This window comes from Bos indicus, chromosome 7 (genome assembly GCF_029378745.1).
Source record: "Bos indicus isolate NIAB-ARS_2022 breed Sahiwal x Tharparkar chromosome 7, NIAB-ARS_B.indTharparkar_mat_pri_1.0, whole genome shotgun sequence".
In the NCBI taxonomy this organism is placed as follows: domain Eukaryota; kingdom Metazoa; phylum Chordata; class Mammalia; order Artiodactyla; family Bovidae; genus Bos; species Bos indicus.
This window is the reverse complement of record NC_091766.1, coordinates 43,390,417-43,413,377: the sequence shown is the minus strand read 5'-3', so window position 1 is coordinate 43,413,377 and position 22,961 is coordinate 43,390,417. Positions and strand designations below refer to the sequence as shown.

General features: G+C 63.5%; 2 protein-coding genes across 6 annotated transcripts; both read right to left on the bottom strand.

Annotated features, from left to right (window-relative positions):
* Nucleotides 1–5,707: 5,707 nt before the first annotated feature.
* On the bottom strand, nucleotides 5,708–15,129 carry MIDN (midnolin). 5 transcript variants are annotated; one of them, XM_070793498.1, is made up of 10 exons: nucleotides 14,982–15,105; nucleotides 14,763–14,890; nucleotides 13,145–13,779; nucleotides 12,032–12,119; nucleotides 11,778–11,840; nucleotides 9,651–9,779; nucleotides 9,261–9,566; nucleotides 8,934–9,081; nucleotides 8,467–8,712; nucleotides 5,708–7,798 (listed from the first exon to the last, which is right to left on the bottom strand). In XM_070793498.1, the coding sequence occupies exons 3-10, from the start codon at nucleotides 13,375–13,377 to the stop codon at nucleotides 7,521–7,523; spliced, it is 1,491 nt and encodes a 496-aa protein (XP_070649599.1). In that variant the 5' UTR covers nucleotides 13,378–13,779; nucleotides 14,763–14,890; nucleotides 14,982–15,105; the 3' UTR covers nucleotides 5,708–7,520. The 5 variants fall into 5 exon arrangements, with proteins under 5 accessions (XP_070649599.1, XP_019820420.2, XP_019820419.2 ...); XM_019964861.2 differs by lacking the exon at nucleotides 14,763–14,890 and having other exon boundaries at nucleotides 8,934–9,078; nucleotides 14,982–15,129; XM_019964860.2 differs by lacking the exon at nucleotides 14,763–14,890 and having other exon boundaries at nucleotides 14,982–15,128.
* A 2,995-nt stretch (nucleotides 15,130–18,124) lies between these two features.
* ATP5F1D (ATP synthase F1 subunit delta) lies at nucleotides 18,125–20,370 on the bottom strand. Its single transcript, XM_019964859.2, has 4 exons — nucleotides 20,113–20,370; nucleotides 19,335–19,488; nucleotides 18,760–18,848; nucleotides 18,125–18,669 (listed from the first exon to the last, which is right to left on the bottom strand). The coding sequence occupies exons 1-4, from the start codon at nucleotides 20,251–20,253 to the stop codon at nucleotides 18,547–18,549; spliced, it is 507 nt and encodes a 168-aa protein (XP_019820418.1). The 5' UTR covers nucleotides 20,254–20,370; the 3' UTR covers nucleotides 18,125–18,546.
* Between the last annotated feature and the right edge of the window lie 2,591 nt (nucleotides 20,371–22,961).

Sequence of the window (22,961 nt, the reverse complement as noted above, 5' to 3'; positions counted from 1 at the left end):
AGCAACCAGGGCCTCTAGGGCAGAGGAGGGTGACAGGAAGAAGGCCAGAAGCCCGGAAGAAGAGGTTAACTGCCCCTCATTTCCCACCTGCATGCGTAGGGGGCACATGTGAGATCCCTAGGAAGCCCAGGTGGCTGCCCATGATGAGTACAGGAGTCAGCTGACTGCAGCCTGGCTTCTGTTTCCCTTCTGTTCCTAGGAGGGGGCTTCCTGGTGGAGGGGTTCGTGGTGGGCACCTGGGTGGAGCTCCCTGTGACACATGGCCCAGGAATGTGATGGCTGCCTCTCTTCTGCTCCTGCCCCAGTCCCTCGTCCCAGGAATACAAAGGTCAGGCAGCTCCTGGACCATGCTAGTGACTACAACCCCCACCAACTGCAGGCAGACTGTGAAGGGACCCAGGGGACACCTGGAGGCCCACACCAATACATGCATTCATGCATGAGATATATCAAGTGTGTGTGAAATGCAGGCCTGGTGCAGCCACTGCATGCTCATGGAAACCCCAAAGCTTCCCTGGGTAGGGATGCTGGGGAGGCAACCCCCTAGGTTTCTGAGACTGGGGCAGGACTGTGTGGTCTACAGCCCCACTGCAGAGGCAGGAGGAGTTGTCCCACTGAAGCCCAGTCGACTCCCTTGACCTTGGTCCTATATACAGGTTCACTGAAGACAGGCAGAGGGGCCAAAGGACCCCTGACTGGGGCTGTTGAGTTTCCACGGCAACATTGGGAGTGGCAACCAGGGAGAGAGCCCGCCCTCCTGGGGCAGCTGCCAAGGGCTCAGGAAAGACACCTCTGTGACCTGTGTGTCCAAGCAGACGTACATAGCAGCCTCCACATCCCCACCCCCACACCCAAGCTGGGAGACACAGGTGCCCACAGGACTTGTCCTGCCTGCCGCCCATCCTTGTCCCTCCTTCAAGGGTCAGCGACTGCCTGGGTGCCCAGCTGTGAGGGCAGGCAGCGTCTGGGGTGCTTCAGCTGAGAATGGGTGCAACAGCAGCACTTCCCCGCGTCAGCACGGGTCATAGCGAGGCAACCAGGCCTCACCCTGGAGTGGCTCCTAGGGCCGTTTTTCTTCCTCTGGGTCTTAGGCTGCTCAGGGCATGGTCCGCCGTGCAGGAGGAAGCTCCACTTTTTCTGAGGGTGCACCTACGCTCCTGCACCTGCCCACCCCAGTGGCCGCTTTGCTCTGCTGGGCCTGCAGGAGGAAGGGCGCGTAGGCAGTGTCTGTGGCTGGGGCGCCCCGGCTTTCAGTGCTGCCTCCGCTGAGCAGCGTCTCTGAGGGTCTGATTTTGGGCTGCCTGATGTGACCTTCAATGCTGCGGTTTTTGTCAGGGAGGTCTTGGCCCTGGGTGAGAGCGGGTTCTGAGGGTCACACAGTTGACTGAGGTTGTGGTACCCAAAAGTGTAGGTTGGGGCGGGTTTGGGACTGTGGGGGGCGTTGCGTATGGGGGTCCCTGTGCTGCAGGCGAGATGAGCTTCTCCGTGGACTGCAGAGCGGGTGCAGCGCGCGTGTGGGACGGGGAGGCGGGTTGGTCTGGGTCTGGTGGCAGTAAGGGGCCCTGCGTGGGCGTCCGGGGTTGGGTTGATTCTCTGCGAGGCCCGTGGGTAGCGTTCGGGGTGTGGGCCATGCGCAGGGCAGATGTAGCCAGCCGTCTCCGCCTGCGGGCGCACGACCTCCTTCCCCCGACCCCGTGGGGCCGGACCAGCCCACATTCCAGAGGAGTTAGGGGGTGCCCTCTCCAGCCCCCGCCGGCTCCCGACCTCTGACTTCAGCTCAAGCCTACCCGCAGCATCTCGAGAACCCACCACTGCAGCAGCTGGCTCCAGAGAGGGGCGGCGAGGCGGGGGCGGAGGCTGGAATGTACGCCGGGGGTGAGGGAGGGGGCCCCAAGAGGGGGAACAAGCGGGGGAGGGGTCGGGAGGAGGAGCCGGTAAGGCCGAGACTGAACGAAAATAGAGGGAGACAGCCTAGAGATGGTGACTCCGACAGAAATACGGACAGACCCAGAAACCAAGAAAGGCGGAAAGAAAGGGGAACAGGAAGACACAGGAAAGGAGAACTCAAAGGGAGGAGGGGGAGGGGCATACGTGGGTGAGGGGAAACGAGGCAGCAGGGCTGGGGGCCATCTCCAGTCGGGAAAGGGCCCCAGGTGACAGCGGCCCCGCCCACACCTGCGAGCTGGGCGGCTCACCCGTCCCGAGTGACACCGGAGGCTCCTTGTCCTCTGCCCTGCCCGGTGGGGGCGGCCGTGGGTGGGGCTGGAGGGGAGACTCCTGAGTTGAGTCCTAGCACCCTTGGCTGTAGCTTGGCAACTCCCATTCCCAAGGTGCCTGGAGAGGAGGGCGTTCCCGCCAGGCCTGGGCGGGGGTGGCTGTGCTGGGGCACACGCCCGGTGCTGGGGGTGCTGGCGCTGGCCCCAGCGGGGCACCACTCACCCTCACCTCCCCAGGGACCTGGCTTCTCCCAGCCTTCCTCCCAAGCCACCCCAATGCCGCGTCCTTTGGCATTTCAAAACCGTGCAGCTAGCCCCAGTTACCCATTTGGCCACGCGCAGGGGACTCTGGCATTGAACAAAAAGACGTGACCCCAGTGACCTTCCCTTGCCCGCCTACAGCTGCCTCATCACCCCAGAAGCACGGCCCATCTGTGAGCCAGCACCTGGATCCAGGCCTCTGTCTGGACTCCACACCTTGGCAGCCACACCTGTCCACACGTCCAGTGCCAACCCCCATCTAAGTGTTGGGGCTCTCTGTCCGCCCCAGCTAGCCCCAGGGGTAACTCGGACCAGAGGTTTTGGGTCACATCATCCCGACCTGGCAAAGGCCACCCTGTTTATACTGATCGCTGCCTTCTCTGAGTGGACTACTGGTCACAGCAAAACTGAGGCATAGCCAGGCAGCGACGAGGCCTTCCTGCCGCCATGACCCCTCCTGGGTCCCTAACCTCCAAACTCCCTGCAGCCCCCTTGAAGACATCGCACTGTGAACCAAAGGCCCCCTTCAGACAATGCCTCATCTGTCCCTTCCCAGGCTTGTCTAAGCAGAGCGTCCAGACCAGACACCTCCTGGGATGTTCCGGCCTCTGCTCCTTCCACCTGCTCCTCCTCCTTGGGGTCCCCATCTCATCGCCCCCAAGCCAGATTTGAGGAATCATTCCTGTTGGGTCCTTGCCGTCGCCTTTTGTTTTAGGTCCCCCAAACTGACTTTCAGATGTTTCCAAAATGCACCCGCATTCACGTCTTCAGACATCTGCGCACGCCGTGCTCCCAACAAGGGGCACCATTTCCCTTTTCCTGTAGTTGGCAAACTCCTATTCTTTTGGCAGAGCCTCAGCCCAACTGCCCTTCTCCCGCTCCCCGCCCTGCGCTCCCCTAGCCTGGAGCTCGTGCACACAGGGTCATGGGGAAGAGACAACAGACAATGCCCGGCCTTGAAAGGCGGGTGCACGCGATCGCGCCCGTGCGGGGGTCCACGTGCGGCACCCTCAGGTACGCCCCCTCTTCCGTCTCAAAGCTGCATCGGTAGTCAGACCCCTTGGCGCGCCTCCCGCCCCCAAATTGCGGACGTGCGGCCAGTGGGAAAAGGAGGTTGGGCGGGGTGGGGGGGGGGGGGGGGAGGAGGTTGGGCGGACGCCCCCGCTCCGCGCCTGCGCACTCCGCCTGGCCACGCCGCAGTCCCGCCTCCGGGCAGCAATCCCGCGCGGCTATTGGTGCGAGCAGACCAGCGATGAGGTGGCCGCCAATGAGGCGTCCCAAGAGTAGGCGGGGCCTGAGCCTCTCAGCGCTAGGACGGGGGCGGGCGGGGCACCCGCCTCACAGTGACGTCAGGCCCGGTTCGCGGCGCGTTGCCATGGAAGCCGCGTTTCCATCCCTGCGGGCTTCCGGGGGCCGCCCCCTCCCATTCAACTTTTTCCTCCCTGGGAGGAGGGGTTGGTTGGTGCAGGGCCGTCCCCGCCTCCTGTGATTCCGCAGCCCCTGCCTACACTGGGCCTCAATTTACCTTTCTGTGCTGCCCACGACCACGTGGCCTGACCCGCCGCCTCTCAGGTCGCTGCACCCCTTCGGCTGGGCACCTCTCTGTCCTCGCCCCCCTCTCAGGCGTGTGCGTTTCAGGCCCGCACAGCGGGAAGGGACCAAGGGCCACAGCCCCAACCCGGGGTGGGGTTCTAGGACTCCCGGGTAGGGCTGTGACCCTCGGACCCCAGGGCTAGGCACCAGACAGCGCCCTGAAGAGTACCCAGCAGTGGACCAAGTGCCCCCCGCCCTGCACCGTGCAGACACAACTCCTGTGATTCAGCAGGTGCTTTGATCTACACCCTCCTTCCTTATCCCCTACCCAGCCCTGCAGTGGCCATCTGGTTCACAGCCCTAACCTCCGGGGGTCCGGCTGCGTGGGCAGGGTTTTCGACCTTAACTGTCCCATTCTCACCTCCACCTTGTGGTTCTCCGAACCAGAGGGGAAGTTTGTGCTTTTGACCTTAAGATCTGAAGGGATAAGGCGGATCCGGGCATACTACCTTCCCGGCCTGGTTGTGCAATGATTTGGGGGTGACTGGGTAGCAGGAGGGGCAGAAGGGCCTTAGCAAGTACTCCCAGGACACTCCTGGACTGCACCTGTTCCCTTCCCCCTGGGTGGGGCTCCTGGAACTGGGGCTTAGGAGGGCTGGGTCTTGGCTACAGGAAATGAGCCTAGGGACGGTGGTCACTAATTTAACAAACACCGCCAGTGCTCTGGACCAAATGGTATTTCTCTTTGAGCCTGGGTTTTCTCATCTACCAAGTGGGAGGATAATTAATTCTCTTAGGTGACGGTGCTAAGTGAGGAAATACATGTAAAACGACCTTCAGTATATTATGGTGTGTCTCTGTCCAACCCCAAAGTGGATGAAGGTGGGACTTGCCACCTGACCTGGCCCGGCCCTCAGGGAGCCCCAGGTGGGCAGCGGTGCAAGACGCAGACTAGGGAAGTTCCCAGCCAGAGGTGGGGAGCTGGGATGGGAGTGTTCCTGGGTAGGGCACAACCCGAGCAAAGGCCTGGAAACTTGATCGCAATGGTCAGGGCTGGGGAGAGCTGGAATGCAAGGCCTGGCAAGCCTAAAGGAGTCCATTAAGGGTCAGGGTGGAGCCAAACTGAAGGGCCTTGAGTACCTGCCCTAGGCCCTGGCTGGACTCTGGGCGCGATGGGTGTCCTGGAGGCCTGGCACCACCCCCCTAGGGGTGGAGCTTGGGCCAGGGGTCCTCAGGCTGCCCACCCCCCCACCTTTGCGTGGGCGGGCGGATGTAACTACTTCCCTCTTTCTGTGCCTGGGGAACCCGTGGCCTCGTGTGTGGCCAGGTCTCCCTGGAGACTGAGTCTCTGGGCTCGCCTGCAGCCCACTTAGAACTGAGGCCCCACCCAGGGCACACAGCCCTCGGGCAGCCCCGTGCCCACACCCTGCAGGACTTCCGGCCTTGGGTACCGGGAAGTGGCCGGCCCCTCCCTCCCTTGCCAGACAGCTTCCTGCCCACCCTCAACCCAGGGCGGGGAGGGGGTGTGGGAACTGTTATGGGACGCACCCCTCTCCCCGCAGCCCTTCCACTCTCCGGGGTGGTGGGCTACCCCAGCATCTGACCTGGTGGCCCTCCTGGGAAAGACCACCCTCTCTCATACTCAGAACCCCTTCAGTAACCACTCTACCCTCCAGGCGAGCAGGCCGGACGTACACTTGTGTTTCATTTTCTGTTTATTCCTTGAAGTCACGGTGTTTGCGTAGGCTTCTTTTCCAATTTCATGTTTTCATACAGGAAACTCCCGCAAGGTGCTGGGACACCCCACAGCCCGACCCCTCCTCCCCGAAGATGGGTAATGCTTTCTGGGGAGGGGCCCTCCCAAGGGCAGAAAGGGTGGACAGTTCCTGCCTGGGGCCTCCACCCTCAGACCAGCGGAGGCACATACGTTATTTAAAAATCGTTAAAAAAAAAAAAAAAAAATAACCATCAGAACACACATTAAATAGATATCCAAGACAGCGTTTCAAAAACAAACCCGCCCCTTTTTCTTTTTTTTTGAAAAATGAAAATAAAAACAAAATCCTTGACCCCTCCCCTCTGACCCCCCCCCTCCCACCCCACCCCCCCACAAAAAATGTACAGAGCTACAGTTAACACAAGATGTTCACATCTGAAACCATTAACTTTAAACACATAACCTGGGGTAGGGTGAGGACCTGGGGTTCTTCTAACAAGGAGGGGCAGGCAGAGGGTGGGGGGAGTGTTGCGCAGCAGAGGGGCGGGGCCAGGACAAGACTGACAGGTGGGGGGCAGGGCCCAAACGTCTCCATTATCAGTAAAAAATAAGTGAATGAAAAAATAACTCCACCCCCATTGAAATGGCCCCAGTAGTGGGGAGGTCTGCCCCTCTGTCCTGGGGATGCCCCTGGGGCAGGGGCGTGAGTGGGGGGGGTCCAAATTAGACCAGCAGCGAACCCCCCCCACGGGGGGTTAATGCTACACAGCTTTGCCCCTAGCGGGGATTTCACAGCTCAGCACCCCCGCCCCTCGTGGCTGCCGAAGGGCCCCCCAGACACAGTCCACAGGCCCAGATCCCTCAGGTTGGGTGGGGAGGAAGGGCTGGGGGTGGGGCATCATCCCCGCCCCTCTCCCCAGCCATTTCTCTCCCTATTTTTCAAGAGATTCCCAACCACTATTGGCTCAGTCAGAAAATTAATAGTCTATAAATACCCCAAGCGCAGAAAAACGGGGTGGGGTGGGAGAAAACGCACAGTGCGTGGACGGCGGCGAAGGCTGGCGGCAGGCTCCCCCCTCTTTCCTTTCCTGGCAGGAAAGGGTCCCACACCCCAGCCCGCACCCCAAGGCAGGCTCTGGCCAGCCTCTCCCCTGAAAACGGCTTTTCTTTTCTTTTCCAGGAAAAAGGTACATGGAAAAGGAAATCAGGAACAAGAGTTCGAACATGGAAGAAAAGAAGCAATCCTTGGCCGTCATGGGCTTGGTCGCGGTTGACGCGCACCTGACCGCGGGGTTCCTCGCCCGGTGGTTTCAGAGCCAGGGTTTGCGGTGGGGGCTCTCCTCTCTGCGGCCCCCTCCCCTGTCTGTAAAGTGCATAATGAGGCATCTACGTTTTTGACTTAAACCTGAAAGGAGTGGGGAGGACGGCAGAACGGAAGGGGGGGGCGGCTTCCTTGTCTCCGCTCTCTCTCAACCATCTGGAAAGACTGCTACATATTTGGAGCTTGGGAAGGTGGGCGGGAGGGACTCAGTGCAGGTCGGGAGAAGGATGAGGCAATGGAGGAAGGGGCGGGAGTGTGAGCCGAATCAAGGAGGCAGGAACCCAAGTCCATGGAGAGTTCGGAAAACCATGGTAGGAATTGAAATTTTAAAAAAGAAAAAGAAAAAAAAAAAAACCACCAGAAGGACACGGAACCGGGAGGGGGGAGCCTCTTGCTGCACCGACAGACAGCCTGCCCTCCCGTGTGAGGCCACGCTGGCGGCCACCCAGGGCTGGGGTGAGGGACAGGGTTCCTAGGCCACCACAAACTCTGATTTGATGTCGGGGTTCACTTCTGGCTTCCAGACGGAGTCCTCGAAGTCAAGGCCCAAGCCGGCCGCCTCGCTGGGGCTGCCACCTCCCCCACTGCCAGTGCTGTCGCTGCGGCCGGCCTTGCGGCTGGGCGGCCAGTGGTAGGGACCGCGGGCATCACGCCGGGCCTTTCTGCGGAGCCGTTTCTGCTGGAGCAGCAGCTGAAGGCGCTCCACCTTACAGCGGGTGGCTCGGTTCTCCGTCTGCCGCAGCCGGTCCCCTGCAGAGGACGCAGTGGGCATGACCCTGAGGGTCCCTTGGAGGCCAGAGTCCCAACCAAATGTGAGGACCCCCAGTAGCTGCCCCTGGATATCAAGCCCAACCCAAGACACTCCCTCCAACGAGGGAGCCAGACAAGAATATCTACTGAACTTTCCGTCAACTGGGGATGTCAGCTCCACGAGGGCAGGGCTGGCCCAAGACAGCCCTTAGTGACTCAGCTGTCATAAACATTAGCTGCTCAGGCTGTGTCTGTTTCCCCTTCAGGACCTGGGCTCGGGGGCCCACTTCACAATTCCGAAGGACTCAGAATGTGTCCGGAATAACCAGGTTTTGTGGGGGCAGGGGGGCACAAGCTGCCTTTGAGCAGGAGGAGAAGCTAACCCCCTCCCTCCCTCAGGCTGACTGGGCCATTCACAGTGGCTTCACCCACCATCTGGATAAGGTGCCCGAGGGGGGTGAGGAGGAAGTGTGGATGGAGCCCCCTCTGGAGGGCACAAAGACACTGTGTGCCCCAACACACACACTCCCTTCTCTACAGGCGCCTACAGAGCAGGGCGAGCTGCAGCTGGCGACCCCCTCCCCACCACCGGGGGCTCAGCTGCTGGAAGAAGCACACAGAGGAGCCTTGAGAGACCCATGGAGGGGGGATGCAAGGGGGACACTTACCCGGGGGCTTGCACAAGCGGGCCTGGCTCAGGGAGGCCGGGGCCGCGGCCGCCAGCTTCTCACAGGAGGTAGTTTTGGGGCCGAGGTCTGGGGTGCACTGGGCGTGGCAACGCAGCTGTGTGAGTGATGGGGGCATGCCCTGGTAGTGCCGTGTGGCGCTTAGGAGGTCATTGAGGATCTGCAGGATGGTCCCGATGTCCCGCCTCGGCCGCCCACTGCTGTCCTGGCAGTTGGGGTGCAGTGTGCCTGTGGGGAGACACGGATGAGGACACTGCAGTGGTGGATGTGTGGCCTTGGCAGTGCGGGGTTCCACGTGTACATAGGGCACCCCTGGCTGACTTGGGCACTTGCACCCCCATTAGTGGACCTGTGGCTGGCCGTATAGCCAGGCATGTACGTGGCCACCCCGGGGAGCGTCTCATGCCTAGTGTGTGTGTTACCGCTCATGGGGACATTCTGACACCTACCAGAGAAGGTCCCTGAGAAGACCCCCGGGGCGTGGTTCACGAAGCTCTCGATGACTGCGCCAGGTTTGCGGGAGCGGGAGGTGGGGCTGCTCCCAGTCGGGGATGTGGGGCTGGCACCAGTGCTGGCAGCGGGGGAACAGTCCATCTGCTGATGGGGAAGGAGGGCACATGAGCTTGGGGTGTGAGAGTAACCCTTAGGGTTCAGGGCCAGGATATCACCCACCATACCATGCAAGACCAGGTTGTGGGGACAACTATGGGATTCTGGATACAGAAGACATATCTGGGGGTCTGCTGTCCTCCCGCTGCACCCTTCCCCAGACTCACCTCGGGGCAGGTGGTAGAGGCTGAATGGGAGCGGAAAGAGCCGGCTGTGACAGGTGAAGATGCGGGGGCAGGGCTGGTGGGCACTGGGGGGACACGGGCAGCACTGGACACTGGCCGGCAGGGAGAGGACACAGGGGTGGTGGTCATGCTGGGGTCCCCGCGGGTGGCGGCAGCAGCAGCAGCCAGCACGTGGCGGTGCTGCAGCGGGGCATGCTGGGCTGCGAGCTGCAACTGGACAAACATCATGTGGTCCCCCACACGCAGCGCCAGGGTCAGCGGCGAGCGTCCTGACAAGAAGTCACTGACCTGCAGAGAGAGGCCCGTCAAGCCTAGGGCCCCAGCCCGCAGTGTCCCCAGCCCGGCCCGGCCCGGCCCCCCACGCTGTGTGACCTGGGGCCTCTCGCCGCCCCTCTGTGGGTTCTGGGGTCCCTGTCGGTGCCACGGATGCTTAAATAAAATGAATCGGTATTTCCGGAAGCCGCCTCCGCCAGCCCGGCCCAGGTCGGGAGCCGCTGGGGGCTGTGGGGGGACAGAGGCGGGACAGAGGCAGATAAGACGGGGGCCTGGCCCACCCTGGCCAACTTGGTTCTTTCAAGGGGAAACCGAGCCAGAGGGGGCGGGGCCCAGACGGCATCTCTGCTCTCAAACAACCCCCAGCTCACACCTCTCCTCACCCTCTCTCTGCCTGTGCACACTGCAGGGGCTAGGCTCAGGCCCCCTCCCAGCTAAGCTACTACTCGGACAGCGAGTGGGTGGAATTCCTGGACAAATTCTTGTCCTAACCTTTGCTTTCTCAAGATAAATATTTATCTGTCCTGGGCGGGGCTGAGGCTGAGGGGGAGGCGTTGCCTCTGCTGGCAGTGGGGGGGCCCTGACCATTCACACTGTGGCCTTAGTCCCCCAAGGCCTCAATACAGCCCATGCAAACATGAATCTCCAACCTGGCAACCCCTTTGGAGCAGGTGAGGAGCCTGTAAGATCCCCCCATCTGCACTGGACCCCTCCTTTGGGGGCCCGCCAGCACTGCGCTCTCCCCAGGGGCCGGGATTGTGGGGGGGGTGGAGGTTTCTGAGAAATGACACAGGCTGGGATGACTCAGAACCACCTCCTCCTCCCTGCTCTCTGCTGGCAGCGGCTGGTGTAACCTTCCCTACTTTGGGGGCCATGGGGAGGAGGCAAAGGAGGCGGACAAAGTGCACTCCCCACTCCCCGCAGCCCCTTCTGCATGTGCCCTCCCCAGCCCCAGAGATGCCCTTTGCAGAAAGGGCCTGGGTGGCTTTGTAAGAGTGGCTGCCCCCTCCAACTCCACCCTGCAACTTCCTCCCAGGGGAGGGCGAAGGGGCAGGCATGACTTGGTGCCAGGCAGGGAAGCAGTGCTGGGAGCCCAGTCACTCCGCCCAGCCCCAGCGCCTCCCCGACTCCCTCCTGACGCAGGCACCCTGGGGCGGATGTGAACCCAACACGCCCCAGGGGCCCCCTGCCAACCACAGCACCGCCCCCCTCCCCAGGAGCAGGGAGCTCAGGTCACACCTGCCCCAGAAAGCACACCCCCAGCTGGCTCCCGGCTCTCCCCCAACTCCTCTGCCCCTCCCAGTGGCGGACCACCCAGCTCCCAGGGCCCCTTCTCCTCCCCTGTGCTAGCCGGCTGGCAAGGGCAGGACGCAGCACGCCGGGGAGGGGGCGAGGGCCTCGGGGCAGGAGGAAGGGAAGCCGCTGAGCAGGTTCTGAGGCCGGGGGCCAGCCCAGCCAGGGAGGCCGAGGACTTGCCACCCCCACCCTGGCAGCAGGCGGATAGCTGAGGCCTGTGTCACCCTCCTGGGAGGAGGGCCCCACTGCCAGAAAAATGAGGAAAGGAGGGAAAAAAAAAAAAAAGCTGCAACAAAACCGGGAACCCTGTGTGGGCCAGCCCCAGCCTTCCTCCTCATCGCCCTCCCGCGCTTACTAAATATTTTCCTAACATCCTGTCTGGGCTGTGCTGGCCCCAGGGCTGGGCGCCCCCACCCCCTCCCCCTTTTGGGGCAGAGAACAAAGGCCAGAGGAAGGAGGAGTAGGGGTGACTCCCCACCCCTCACAATGGGGTCACAGAAGGCGGAAGGAATGTCACCCAGAACCACCCTCCTATCAGAAATGTTGCTCTGGGGAAACCGCAGTCTGGGCAGGGGGAGCTCCACGACAAAGCCGGTGGGGCTGGGGACGCAGGCCCGGGTGTGTGGGAGTGGTGTGAGAGCATGGGCCAAGGTCACCCCGCAGGCAGGCTTGTGAAAGCTGGGCCCCCTCCCCCATGGAGGCCACCGTGGGAGAGAAGTATCTCAAGGTCAGGTGGAGAGTGCTGGGGGGGCGGGGAGGAGGAAGAGGAAGCTGGGTGACCAGGCCAAGCTGGCACGAAGGCGGAGCGGCGCGTCCCCTCCCCTTCCCACAGGCCTCCTGGGAGCACAAACAACCCCAAAGCTCTCCGGAGTGGCCGGGCACTCCACCGGTTGCCCCCAGGGGTGGGGAGGGCGCTGGCGCGCATCTTACCTGGGTCTCTGTCAAGCTCTCCAGGGCCTGCATCACAGATTGTTCTGGCCTGGAGGCCTGAGACTACAGAGAGAGGAAGGAAGAAGAGGAGACCTTGAGGATGGGCCCTGAGGAGGAGTGGGGTGGGGTGGGGTGGGGTGGGGTGGGCAGCCCTGCAGGGACGGGGTTCCGTGTCAGTGCTGGGGGGTGTGCTCGCAGGGGAGAGGGCTGCCTGCTAACGCGGGGCTTCGGGGCTCGCTGCCCCAGCCATTTACCATGAGGCCCGCCTCCACGGTGGGCACGAGCGTCAGCTTGCTGCCATCCCCCACGCCGAACTCCTGCAGCTTCCCCGAACTGAGCCGGCTGAGGGGGGGAGGAAGGAAGAGGGTGAGGCTATGCCGCCGCCGAGACAAGGCAGGGACTCGGAAGCAGAGTCCGCGGGGGAGGGCTATGCTTATGTGGTAGAGACAGGAGTCCATCGCCCCCACCCCTTCCTGGTTTCCAGATCCAGGGCCCCGAGTTTGTGTGGAGGGTGGAGGTCAGACCCTGGGAGTCCCATGCTGGCAGTTCAAACCCCTTATTCCAAGGAACCCCAGTTCTGGACTGGGACACTCCAGTTGCGCCTCAGCAAAGCACTTTTTCACCATCCACGCACAGCGCGCCCCTTGGCACACTCCCCCCACCCCGGGGCCGCCCCCTTGTAATTCAACCACCCGGGCCTGGGCTGTCCCTGCGGGCCAAGCGCTTAGCCTTTCGGGGCTTTGCCGGGCGGGCTCCCCTCCTCCCTCCCTCCCTCCCAGGCGCAAGCCGCCGCCGCTCAGACAAAGGAGACCCTCCCCCACCCTCCCCTCCCCCACCGGGCCCCTCCGCTGGGGATGGACATTGCGTGTCCCCGGAGGCCCGCGGAGGGAGGGCTCCCCGGCCTGGAGGCGATTTAAATGGCAGGGGGGAGGGGTAGACTGCGGAGAGCGCTCGGTGGCGAGAACAAAGGGGGGCAGAGAGACGCGAGTAGGGGGTGAAACAGCCAGACGCAAAGGGGGCCGCTGAACAGATGCGGAAGCCGGCGGGTCGCAGGCAGAGGAGGCCCCCGCAGAGCCCCCCACCCCCGCAGCTGGGACCCCTACTCCTTCCGGGCCTCCTGCCTTCCCGTGGGGGACGCCGCCTAAGCCCGACCCGAGGCGCCCTCGCAACCGCCTTTGTGCAGCGACCCCGGGCGGGGGAGGGGGCCGAGACACGCAGGCCGAGCAGAGGGCGCCCGTGAGCGCGCGGCGCGCCCCCGTACCCCGTCTGGCCGCCCCCTTCCTTCCCCGAGCGGCGCGCTCTTTGTTCCCGCCCCGGGGCCGGGGCCCGAGGGGGCGGCGCGGGGGCTGGGGGCGCGCGGTACCTACGTGTCTTTGTGGAGCAGCGCCAGGCGCTCCTTGGGCACTTTGAGGCGCTGGGACAGCCGCTTGCGCAGCCCCTCCACCGTCTCGTCGGGGGGCACCGACAGCTCGTAGCGGGTGCCTGTCGTGCTGTGGATGGCCAGGCTCATGGGCGCCGTCTCGGCCGTCGGGCTCAGCTCGCAGGCGCCGCCGGGGGCCCCGCGCCGGCAGCTCCGGGCGCCGCCGGGCTGCGGCTCCATCCCCGGCCCGCGCTGAGGGGCTGGGGTCCGCGGGGCGCCGCCAATTCTCGCCGCGCCTCCGGGCAGGGCGGGTTGGGGGAAGAGATCCCAAACTGGTTTCCTCTGAGTCCCTGGAAGCGGAGGGCACCGAGCGTCCCTTTGGAGAAGCTCCCAGGAGTGGAAAGCGAATCAGGAATCAGAAATCCGAGTGGAGCTCCGAGGTCGCGTCGGCTCGCCGGGGCGCCTTCCTAGGTGGGGACTACACTCCCAACTCCTTTCCAGGGCGGCGGGCTCGGGGAAGGGTCCCAGAGAAGGGGGCGCCGCTCACCCAGCCACGCTCAAGGATGTCTGCTACTCGGGCCGTGCTTCCCCTCGCGTCCCCTCCCTTAGCAACAGCCGTCGCCGCCGCCGCCGCCAGAGGATCTGGGGGTGAAAGTAACAGAAAAAAAAGTTATAATGTATCAACGTTCCGAGGGGCGGGGCCGCCGCCCCCTCCCATTCACTACTTACTCCGCCGGCCCGCGCCGACCAATCAGCGTGCGCCGAAAGCCCAGTCGGCAGCGCGGTCCGGCCAATGGGAGCCGCCGAGGCACCGCCCCACGTGGCCGCGCGGGCCCGCCCCTCTCCCCGCCCCCGACCCGGCGGCCAAGCGGAGTGCGGCGGGGGCGGGGCCGGCGCCGCTCCGGCCCGCCCCCACCCCCGCCCCGCCCCGCCGCAGCCATTCATAAGGCCGGGACCCTCAACAAAGGGCGGGCGGCGGGGCGCTCGGGGCCCGGGGCCCGGGACCCCGGGTTGGGGTGGTTTGCCGTGGGATAAGGCGGCGGCCCAAAGCTGGAAGAGTAGGAAGCCGGGGCCTCCCCCTGTGCCCGTCCGGGAAACCGCTGCAAGCGGAAGCGGGACGCGATCCCCGCGCCTCATGGCTGGGTCCCCGCTGAAGGACTCGCGGCAGGGTCTGCCTGCGGCGCCCACTTTCCCGAGAAGTTTGAAGCCCCTGCACGGGGTGGAGCTGCGGGCGGGGCCTGCACTCCGGTGACGTGGCCGCTGCCGGACGGCCCCTCCCGCGCCTGTGCCACCTCGCGTCCCACCCCCGTCCCGCGGGCCGGGCCCGCTTCCCGAGTCGCGCCCGCCCGAGCCGTGACGTGACGCGGCGTCCCCGGCTGCGCCCGCGCGCGCCGCTCGGGGCTGCGGTGAGTCAGCAGCGCTGGCGCGCCCTCTGCCGGCCCCGCCCGGGAGCGCTGCCCAGAGACCCGGGCAGGGGGCGCCGATGCAGCCCGGGGTAGGGGGCAGTCAGACGGGACTGCGGGCGTTAAGGGAGCCTAAGAGCGTTAAGCCTCTGTGTCAGTAGACTGGGGCTACACAGTCGGGGAAACAGAGGCCAGAACGGAAACTAACTCAAGGTCACTCACGGGGAGTGGGAGTGCCCCGGGGGCGGGGCGGGGGCAGAGGTCCAGACTGGGCTCTGCCGGCAGCGCCGAGTCCTTCCCATTCCGGTTCCCAAGGGGCTCCCCAGGGTTGGAGACACCTTGAACCCTGCCTGCTCAAAGAACAAAGAAAAGTAGGGCACCCTTAAGAGCCTAGAGTGAGAACCCTCTTCTTCGGCCAGTGAGGTCCCGCCCCCCACTCACCGGGAGCGGCCCGTCCGAGGTCCCAACTGTCCTGAGTGTACCCACGTCCGGGACGAGTACGCGGTGGCGGAGCCGGTCTGGGGCTAAGCGGGCGGCCCCCGAGCCTTTATCCGCACCGCCTTCCCTCGGGGTGGAGTTTAGGTGGCCAGGGGGCGGGGGGCCGGGCGGGCGGTGACGCAGGCTGGCCCCCGCCCCTGCCTGTCGGCCAGGCCCTGGGGCACCGTCCGGCCTGGGCCACACGCCCCCTAAGCTTCGCCCTTTTAAACGGGGGGAAGCGGGGTGGGGGGCGGGGTGTAGCCCTCCTTGAATGCTACGAAACAAGGGTCACGGTCGGCAGCGCTGACGACTGAGGGCACCCGCACTCCGGCCCCCGCCATAGGGTTTTGGGGTGCACGGCTGGATTTGTTGCCCCGCCCCTTTCCTGCTACCCCAGGCCCGGTGTTTCCGCCTGGGGGCGCCAGCATCGGGGAACGGGAAAGGGTGCCTGAGTCAGCGGCCTGCGTCCAGGAAAACAGGCCCGAGTCACCTGCCTGCAGTGGGGGTGCCCCAGCCAGCTGCCCTGGCCTCCTGCATCCCTTAACGGTGACCTCAGAGGGTATTTATGGAGCGATTCACCAGCTCCAGGCCTGCCCTGTGCATCCGTCATTACCTGCTGGGCTTTGTGACTCTGGAGGGCAGTGACCTTTATGAGATCCTGTGGTATGGAGTAAAATACAGCAGGTCTCTCCAGAACCCCAGGGATACAGGGCCCTCACCTAAGCCTGGCGATCGACATCAGCCCATTAGGTTAGCTCACCTGCTGGTGTCCAGCCTTGGCTGTGGGTGTACTCACCCTACCCATCTTACAGGTGATGAAACCGAGGGCATACAGCCATTGGTTTGTCTGCAGCTTTGTCTTTGCTGGCTGCCTCGTGTAGGCTTTCTAAGGGTGACCCTGACTGAGGGCAGGGCCCTCTCTGTCCAGAGGAGGGGGACCCCAGGCCACCCCCATCCACTTATCTGTGCCTCCCTTTATCTCACCCAACCACCTCCACCTCCACCCTTGCCCTGGGGCCCCTCCCAGGGCTGTGCTCCTTTCTAGGATGGAGCCAGTCCTCATCCTGCTCCCACCCAAGGTCCCCCAGCCTCTGCCCCCCACCCTGTCACAGGCACACCCAGACACTCCCAGTCCCACAGGATCAGGCCTGGGCCTGAGGGATGGACAAGAGCTTGCCAGAGACAGAAGAGCTCCAGGGAGGAGCAAGTCCACGACAAGCACAAGAGGCTTGAAAGAGGGCCCCAAGGTCAGGTGTGGGACCAGGCCGTTGGCCTACATTCAGGGAGAGCAGGGAGGCAGCATCGGGGACGTGGGCTCTGAAGCCGCAGCATCTGAGCACAGTGGGACTCCAGGGCGGGCAGGCCAGGTGGAACCCTCAAGTGAGCAGGTGGCACTGGGTGGGGGTGTTGTGGAGACCTCAGGTGGGTCTCTCATCTCACCTGGCTGGGTTCCTCTGCCTGCAGGGGAGTGGGCTGGTCCTGGCATGGGGCTCCTGAAGGTCACACACACAGGAGGGGACCAGCCCCTGCCTGGCTTTGCAAGTCCAAGTTGATAAACATGCCAGATCAGCCTGCTTCAGGCTCTCCTTCTCAGAAGACCCCTCTCACCTGGCTGCTGGTCCCAGGTTGCGAGCACACTCCAGATATGAGGGCATCCCTTCCCGGGAAGGAGATGAGCCCTTGGGCACCACCTAGCCTGCACTCTCAGTAGGGGGTCATGGTCCCTGGTTCCTGGCCCTGTGACCACTCCCACCCTGGGTGCCCTGACCCCAGGACAAGACCTGGCCTGTGCTGGCCATCCCTGCAGTCTATCAGCACAGGGGTCCCCAGGCCAGGATCCAAGCCTTGCCCATCCCTCAGGGGGCCTGCTCTGCACTGTGGGGCTCAGCTGTGTCCCAGTCCCAGAATGCCGGGGGCAGGTTACCTGGTGTCAGGGCCGCTGCTTCAGTGGTCGGCGATGGTCTCCTTCCGCAGGCCCCCTGCCGTGTCCTCACTCTTATTTATAGACCAGATAAGGAGCTGGCCAGAAGTCGGAAAATCTGTGCCCTAAGCCTTTGGCAGGGGGGGGGGGGGGCTGCACCTGAGCCCCCACAGCAGTTCCAGCTTTATCTGAGCTGGGGGTTCTTGGGCAAGTGGGGGCTGGCTGCTTGGGCTTCACCTGCCCAGAAGGATCAAGCCTGGACAAACACCCTCTTCAGAGCTGCAAGCTGGCATGGCAGCTCCCGGGACACCAAGCCTCAGAAACAGCCGTGGGACAGTCATTCGCACGGGACCATGACACAAGACCGCGCAGCCCATCCGTACCAATGAAGAGCCCTGGAGTGGCCTCTCTGTCACCTTCTGGCTGCCAGTGACACACAGGGAGGCCCGAGCTCTCCCACACATTCACTCCCCTGGAATCCCCTGCCCGCTCTGCTTGGACCCAGGGCCAGGAAGGGGGCAAGGCGATTCCTGCCGGCCACCTGAAGCCAGTTCCAGGACACCCCTCAGTTGCAAAAAAAGGAATGACTGGCTGAAGGAGGTGGGATAGCACTGAAGCTTCCAGGTGCCAGGACCGCCCCCGCCCAGCCACCCCACCCATCTGGGGCCATTCCAGGGGCCGGGGTGCCACGGAGGTGCCAACACCACCAGGGACTGGGCGCCTGGCCAGCTGGGGCCACCCACAGGCCAGGCGAACACAGGGCGGGGCCTCCATGGGAGCAGGCAGAGCCAGCCCCTTCCCAGGGCAGCTAGGGCGGGGCGCCCACGGGGCACACGTCAGTCTGGAACCTGGTGGAGCCCTGCTGTCCGCTGGGCAGCCCAGGCCCAGCCCACAAGTGGCAAACCACACCCCTGCCCACCATCCCCAGCCCCAGCTTGGTGACCTTTGCCTGTCCCCACCCTCTCGGGGTGAAGACCAGAACCCAGCCTGGTTTTACTAGCAGTGTCCCCACCCCCCCCCAGCTTACTGCAGACACTCAGGATGTTTCAGGACACAGCCTGCGGCCCCAGGAAAGCTGAAGCTAGCATTCAGCACCCCGCCTCAGTGGGCAGACACAGGAAGCCAGCGAGACGCTGGACTGAATCCGGAGCCCACCACCAAGCAGGATAAAATCAGCATAAACAAGTTGGATCCTAGGTCTTTAATATGGGCTGGGCAGGGGGCAGGCTGCTGGCGGTGGCTAGGAGCAGCGGTCTCTGCAGCAGACACTGCAGGGGCAGAGCAGTGGTGCAGATGGCAGGAGACCCCCCCAGGGGGACAGCATTCCTCGCGGGCAGGGCAAGTGTCCCAGCTTGCCCCCAGCCACCCAACCTGCCAGAGCTGGCTTGTTTACCTGGGTTTATTTAGCGTAAAGGGGCAGGGCCCCAAGGGGCGCTCTGGGCAGAAACTGGCACTGTGCTGCCCCCTAGTGGCTTATTAACAGGACAGCTTCCCGCAGGCCCGCTCCCTGTCAGCCTGCACCCATGGGGAGCTGGGTCTTCATGCCAGGCCACCCTTGCCCAGCTCCGGCCAGGTCTCCCAGCTGGACCAGTGTGAGGCAGGCACCGCCTACTCCAGAGCCTTCACCAAGGCCTCGTTGGCCTCGATGCGGATTTGGATCTCAGCCCGAGTGGCCTCGTCTGCTGCCCCCAACAGCTCCGACTGTGCCTTCTCCAGGTTCGCTTTGGCTGCCTGCAGGGGGTGGGGGTGGGTGAGGGCTGAGCAGGGACCCCAGCCCGGCACCTGTTCCCACCAAACCCCTGCTTCCCCCAGGACACTCACCCCCAGATCCAGCATGTCCAAGGTGACAGCTTCCTCAGCCAGTAACTGCACGGAGGAGTCAGCATTCACTGTGACAGAGCCGCTACTCACTGCAGGAAGAGGGAGCTTGAGAGTCAGCCCCACAGCCCCTGTGAGGCTGGGAGGCTGACCCTACAACCTGGCTCCAGGGTTGAAAGGCCCCAGCACACAAGTGGACAGGCAGCCAACAAGTGTATCCGCTGGGGGCTGGACACGGAGACAGAGACCCCTCTCTTTGCCCGGCAGCTGAGCTAAGGTTGGGGTGATCCCCAGCTGAATTCCAGTGCTGGACAGGAGCCATGCTGTGAAAGACCTTTACAGAACCAAGGACCCCTTCTCCAAAAGGCACCTGCCAGGCAAGCACTCTTAGGTCTCTTTCCCCAGTCTGTCAGTCCCAACTGCTGAGCAGTTACATCCCAAACCACAATTAGACTACTGCCCGTATGGGGATGGTCTATGTCCCTGGCGCCCTTTCTCAAGCTGCCACCTGAAAACAGGACTGAAAACACTCTGCTGAGACGTGCGTCCCCTACTATCTGTGTGCCCACTCGACTCACCGAAGTATTTGGAGGTGGTGCCATCCTCAGCGTGGACCACAACTAGGCCTGGCCGCAGGACCTGCAAAGTGGGCACATGGGCTGCAAGGATGCCAAAGGCGCCGGTCTGCGTGGGCACGTCCACCTGGCGGACGTTGGCGCTGTTGAAGAACACCTAGAGAACACACGTGATGAAAGGGTCACCTAAGGCCAGTCCCTCGAGGCCCAGCAGTCGGTGTCCTCTGTAGTTAAACAACTAGAACAGGAGTGACAGGTGCGGGGCGGGGGAGGGGGGCACAGGCGGCTCCGCTGCGGCCAATGTTTTGGAGGGGTACAGCACCTTCCTCTACTTGAGGACGAAATCCAGACACCCTAGCTTTCGCGGAAGCAGATACGGTTAAAGCACCACCAGCGAGCCGCCAGGGGAGGAGACACTGAATTCGGCAGAAGGGCCAAGGGGCTCAGGTTCTGAACCTCGCGAAGACGAACGCATGCCGAAATAGGGGCTGAGGGGAGGCGACCCGAGAACTGGGGGCTCGGATCCCAGACCATAGGTCCAGAATGCGGGTGGTCTCCGACCAGAAGGTTGGGGGCTCGGATCCCGGACCACATGGAGGAGGGGAGAGGGTCTGGAACGGGTGTCTCCGACTTGAGGGTTGGGAGTTCGCATCCAGGATCACACGGAGGAGGGGCGCGGGTCTGGAGTGGGAGTCGCCGACCTGAGGACTGGGGGCTCGGATCCTGGGCCACATGGGGGAGGGGTCCAGAATGGGGTCCCGAGCACCGCGGACGTCCGAACCTGCGTGGGTGAGGCGAAGGTGAAGGACATCTGTCCCGGACCCGCGGCAGGGGCCTGAGCAGCGGCAGCCTCGGCGTAGAGGCGGACCTGGCGAACGAGGCGGCCCAAACCCGGACGGCGGAGCAACGCGGAGGGGAGCATGACGGCTGGCGGACAGCGGAAGGCGACGCAGAGGCGAGCTCACTCCTGTTAAACGGGAGCGGCCTGGAGGGCGAGGAGGACGACGCGAGAGGACTTCTGGGAGAAGGAGCCTGGCGAGAGCGCACGCGCGAACTACGACTCCCGGCGCGCTGCGCGCGCTGCTGCAGACGAGGCAGCACTTGGGCGCGTGGCATGCTAGGGATTGTAGTTTCCTTCCGGCGAGAGCTCCTAGCCCGGTGGTACAGTGAGGGAGATCGGTTACATGGCTCTGCACCCTGAGGACCAGAAGCCAGCGCGGAGAAGTTACGGAAACACTTAATTCAAGATTTGGGGGACGCTCGTTGGATGTCAGGCGCTGGGGAGACATCAAGGAAATAGCGAGATTCCTGCTCTGGTTTGGGGTGGTGGGGGCGTTTAACAGACATTAACGTAATATATGAGCGTCCGAGGTGGCAACAGTGGTAAAGAACCTGCCTGCCAATGCAGGAAACGCGGGTGGGGAAGATCCCCTGGAGGAGGGCATGACAACCAGCCCCAGTATTCTTGCCGAGAGAATCCCGTGGACAGAATAACCTAGTGGACTACAGTCCATAGGGTCGCAAAGAGTCGGACTCGACTGAAGAGACTTAGCACGCGCGCAACATAGTTTATAAGTTGTGCAGTACGTTAGGAGGTAACAAATACATAAAAATAACAAAGGGGCGACGGCCGGATAGAAGAGGCTGTGACTGTGGGAGGTGCAGGCGGCGAACCAGGGCGGCATCCCAGGTAGAGTGTCCAGCTCCCGGCAAACGTCCAGCGGGAACCTCTTGGCTGTAACCCTAAGGGCGCCGGCAGAGGGCGCACTGCGCCCAGAGGTGCGCTCCCCGCGGCCCCGCCCGGCCACCGCCCCCGTGCGCTGCTGACGCAGGGGCGCGTGCGCGCGGGCGGCCCAGGGCTGCGCTGCCGTCACCGCTGCCCGCGCCGCCTCGCTCGCGGCGCTGACGTCACTGCTCCGCCCCCGCGCCCCGGCAGGGCGTCTCCAGGGGTTGGGTCCTTGCCCCCACCTTGGGCTCCGGGAAAACGCGAAGTAGGGCTCCGCGGGGCTGGGATTTACATCGGGAAGAGCCTTGGCTGAGGAGCGGACGGATGCAGAGCGCAGGGGAGAGGTGTCACACCTGGGCCCGTGGCTGCGCAGGTGCTGTGTCCAAAAGAGGCTCCCACACCAGGGAGGCCCGAGGCCTGGGGCCCAGACCCCCGCCAGACCCTCTAGACCAGCGCTGTTAAGGGCTCCTAGGGTGCGTTGAGCATCCTAGCCCTAGGTGGATGTTCGCAGAGGGAACCTGTACTCTGATTTCTTAGGGGTGCGTCCTGTCCACGCGCCTCTCGGAGCCCTGGATCCTACTGGAATGGAGGCCTATTCTAATCCGCGCCTCAAACCCATCCACTGGACTGGTCTCTAATTCCCCTTCCAGGGTAGCCAAGGGGACGGGGCTACCTGTTATCCAGGTCCCAAACCTGGGGTTATCCTGGAATTCTCTGCTGGACCGGTCAACAAGGTTCCTCCACCCAGCTCCGCCACTGCAGCCATTACTGGCTTGGATGGCCTCACCGCTCCTTCCTGGCCTCACCACAGTGCCTCGTCTACGCACAGCCAAGAGGGACAATATCACTCCCGTCCTGGGAACCACAAACTGGCTTCCCCCTGCTCCTCGGGCATGTTCATCTTCAGCCCAAACACTCTGGGACCTCATGGACTTCGCACATGCATTTCACACGTGCCCAGAGCCAGCCTTCCTAGGTAGTTGTTCCCCTGACTGCCCCTTGTCCTCCTTTGGCAGTGTCCCCCTTTCATGCACTGAACACGCGTGTTCCCTCCATTGTGCTCCCCCCGGGGATATGCTCAGGGACCCAACACAAATGAACTTCTGCTCTGGGAGGTCAGGAGGCAGAGGTGAGCAGGGACACAACACACAGGAACAAGTAGCAGGCACGACATGCAGGGCCTCGAAGAGAAGCCAAGTGTAGCAGGGCATGGGAGCATGGGGTGAGAGTAAGAGCTGAAGGAAGCAAGGCAGGGAGCAAGCCGTTCAGGCCTGGCAGCTTCCGGGACAGAGGCCCTGAGGTTGGAATGATCCTTCCACTTTCACTGCACAGGAAAGCGGAGCCATTGAGCTGTATTGAACATAAGTCCGGGCAAACGGATGGGACCCCAGCCAGGCTGGTGGTAGTTGATGACCTTAGCATCTAGAAGGATGATGCATAGCTGTCTGAGAAAGAGCAGCTTTGGGGCTGACCTGACATGGAGTTTCAGCAGGGTAGTCTTGTTTGGTGGCACTCACAATATGTTGGGTTCCATTATCTCTGCCAGTCTTAACAAGGCGAGCCTGACAGTGCAGCCCACACAAGGGAAGAAAGATGGACACGTGCCCCGGAGCTCCCTGGCTGTGCACCCAATAGGCTCCCAAATTGGGAAAGCCATCGATGGGGAGTCTGTGCACCCCCAGGATACTGGGCTGGGGGGAGTCCTGCGCCCCAGGACCAACACTCCTTTGATTCCCCCTTCCCCTGAGGTCGAGGAATCGTGCGCCGTGGACCTGGAACGGAGATTCAGCTGCCTCTGGAGAGGGCGGCTCCGCGTGGGGAGGGGGCGCCCGGGAGCGTAGGCTCCGCCCCCCGCCCCCTCCGGAAGGGAAGGAGAGGCGACGGCCGGCGCGGAGCAAGCGAGC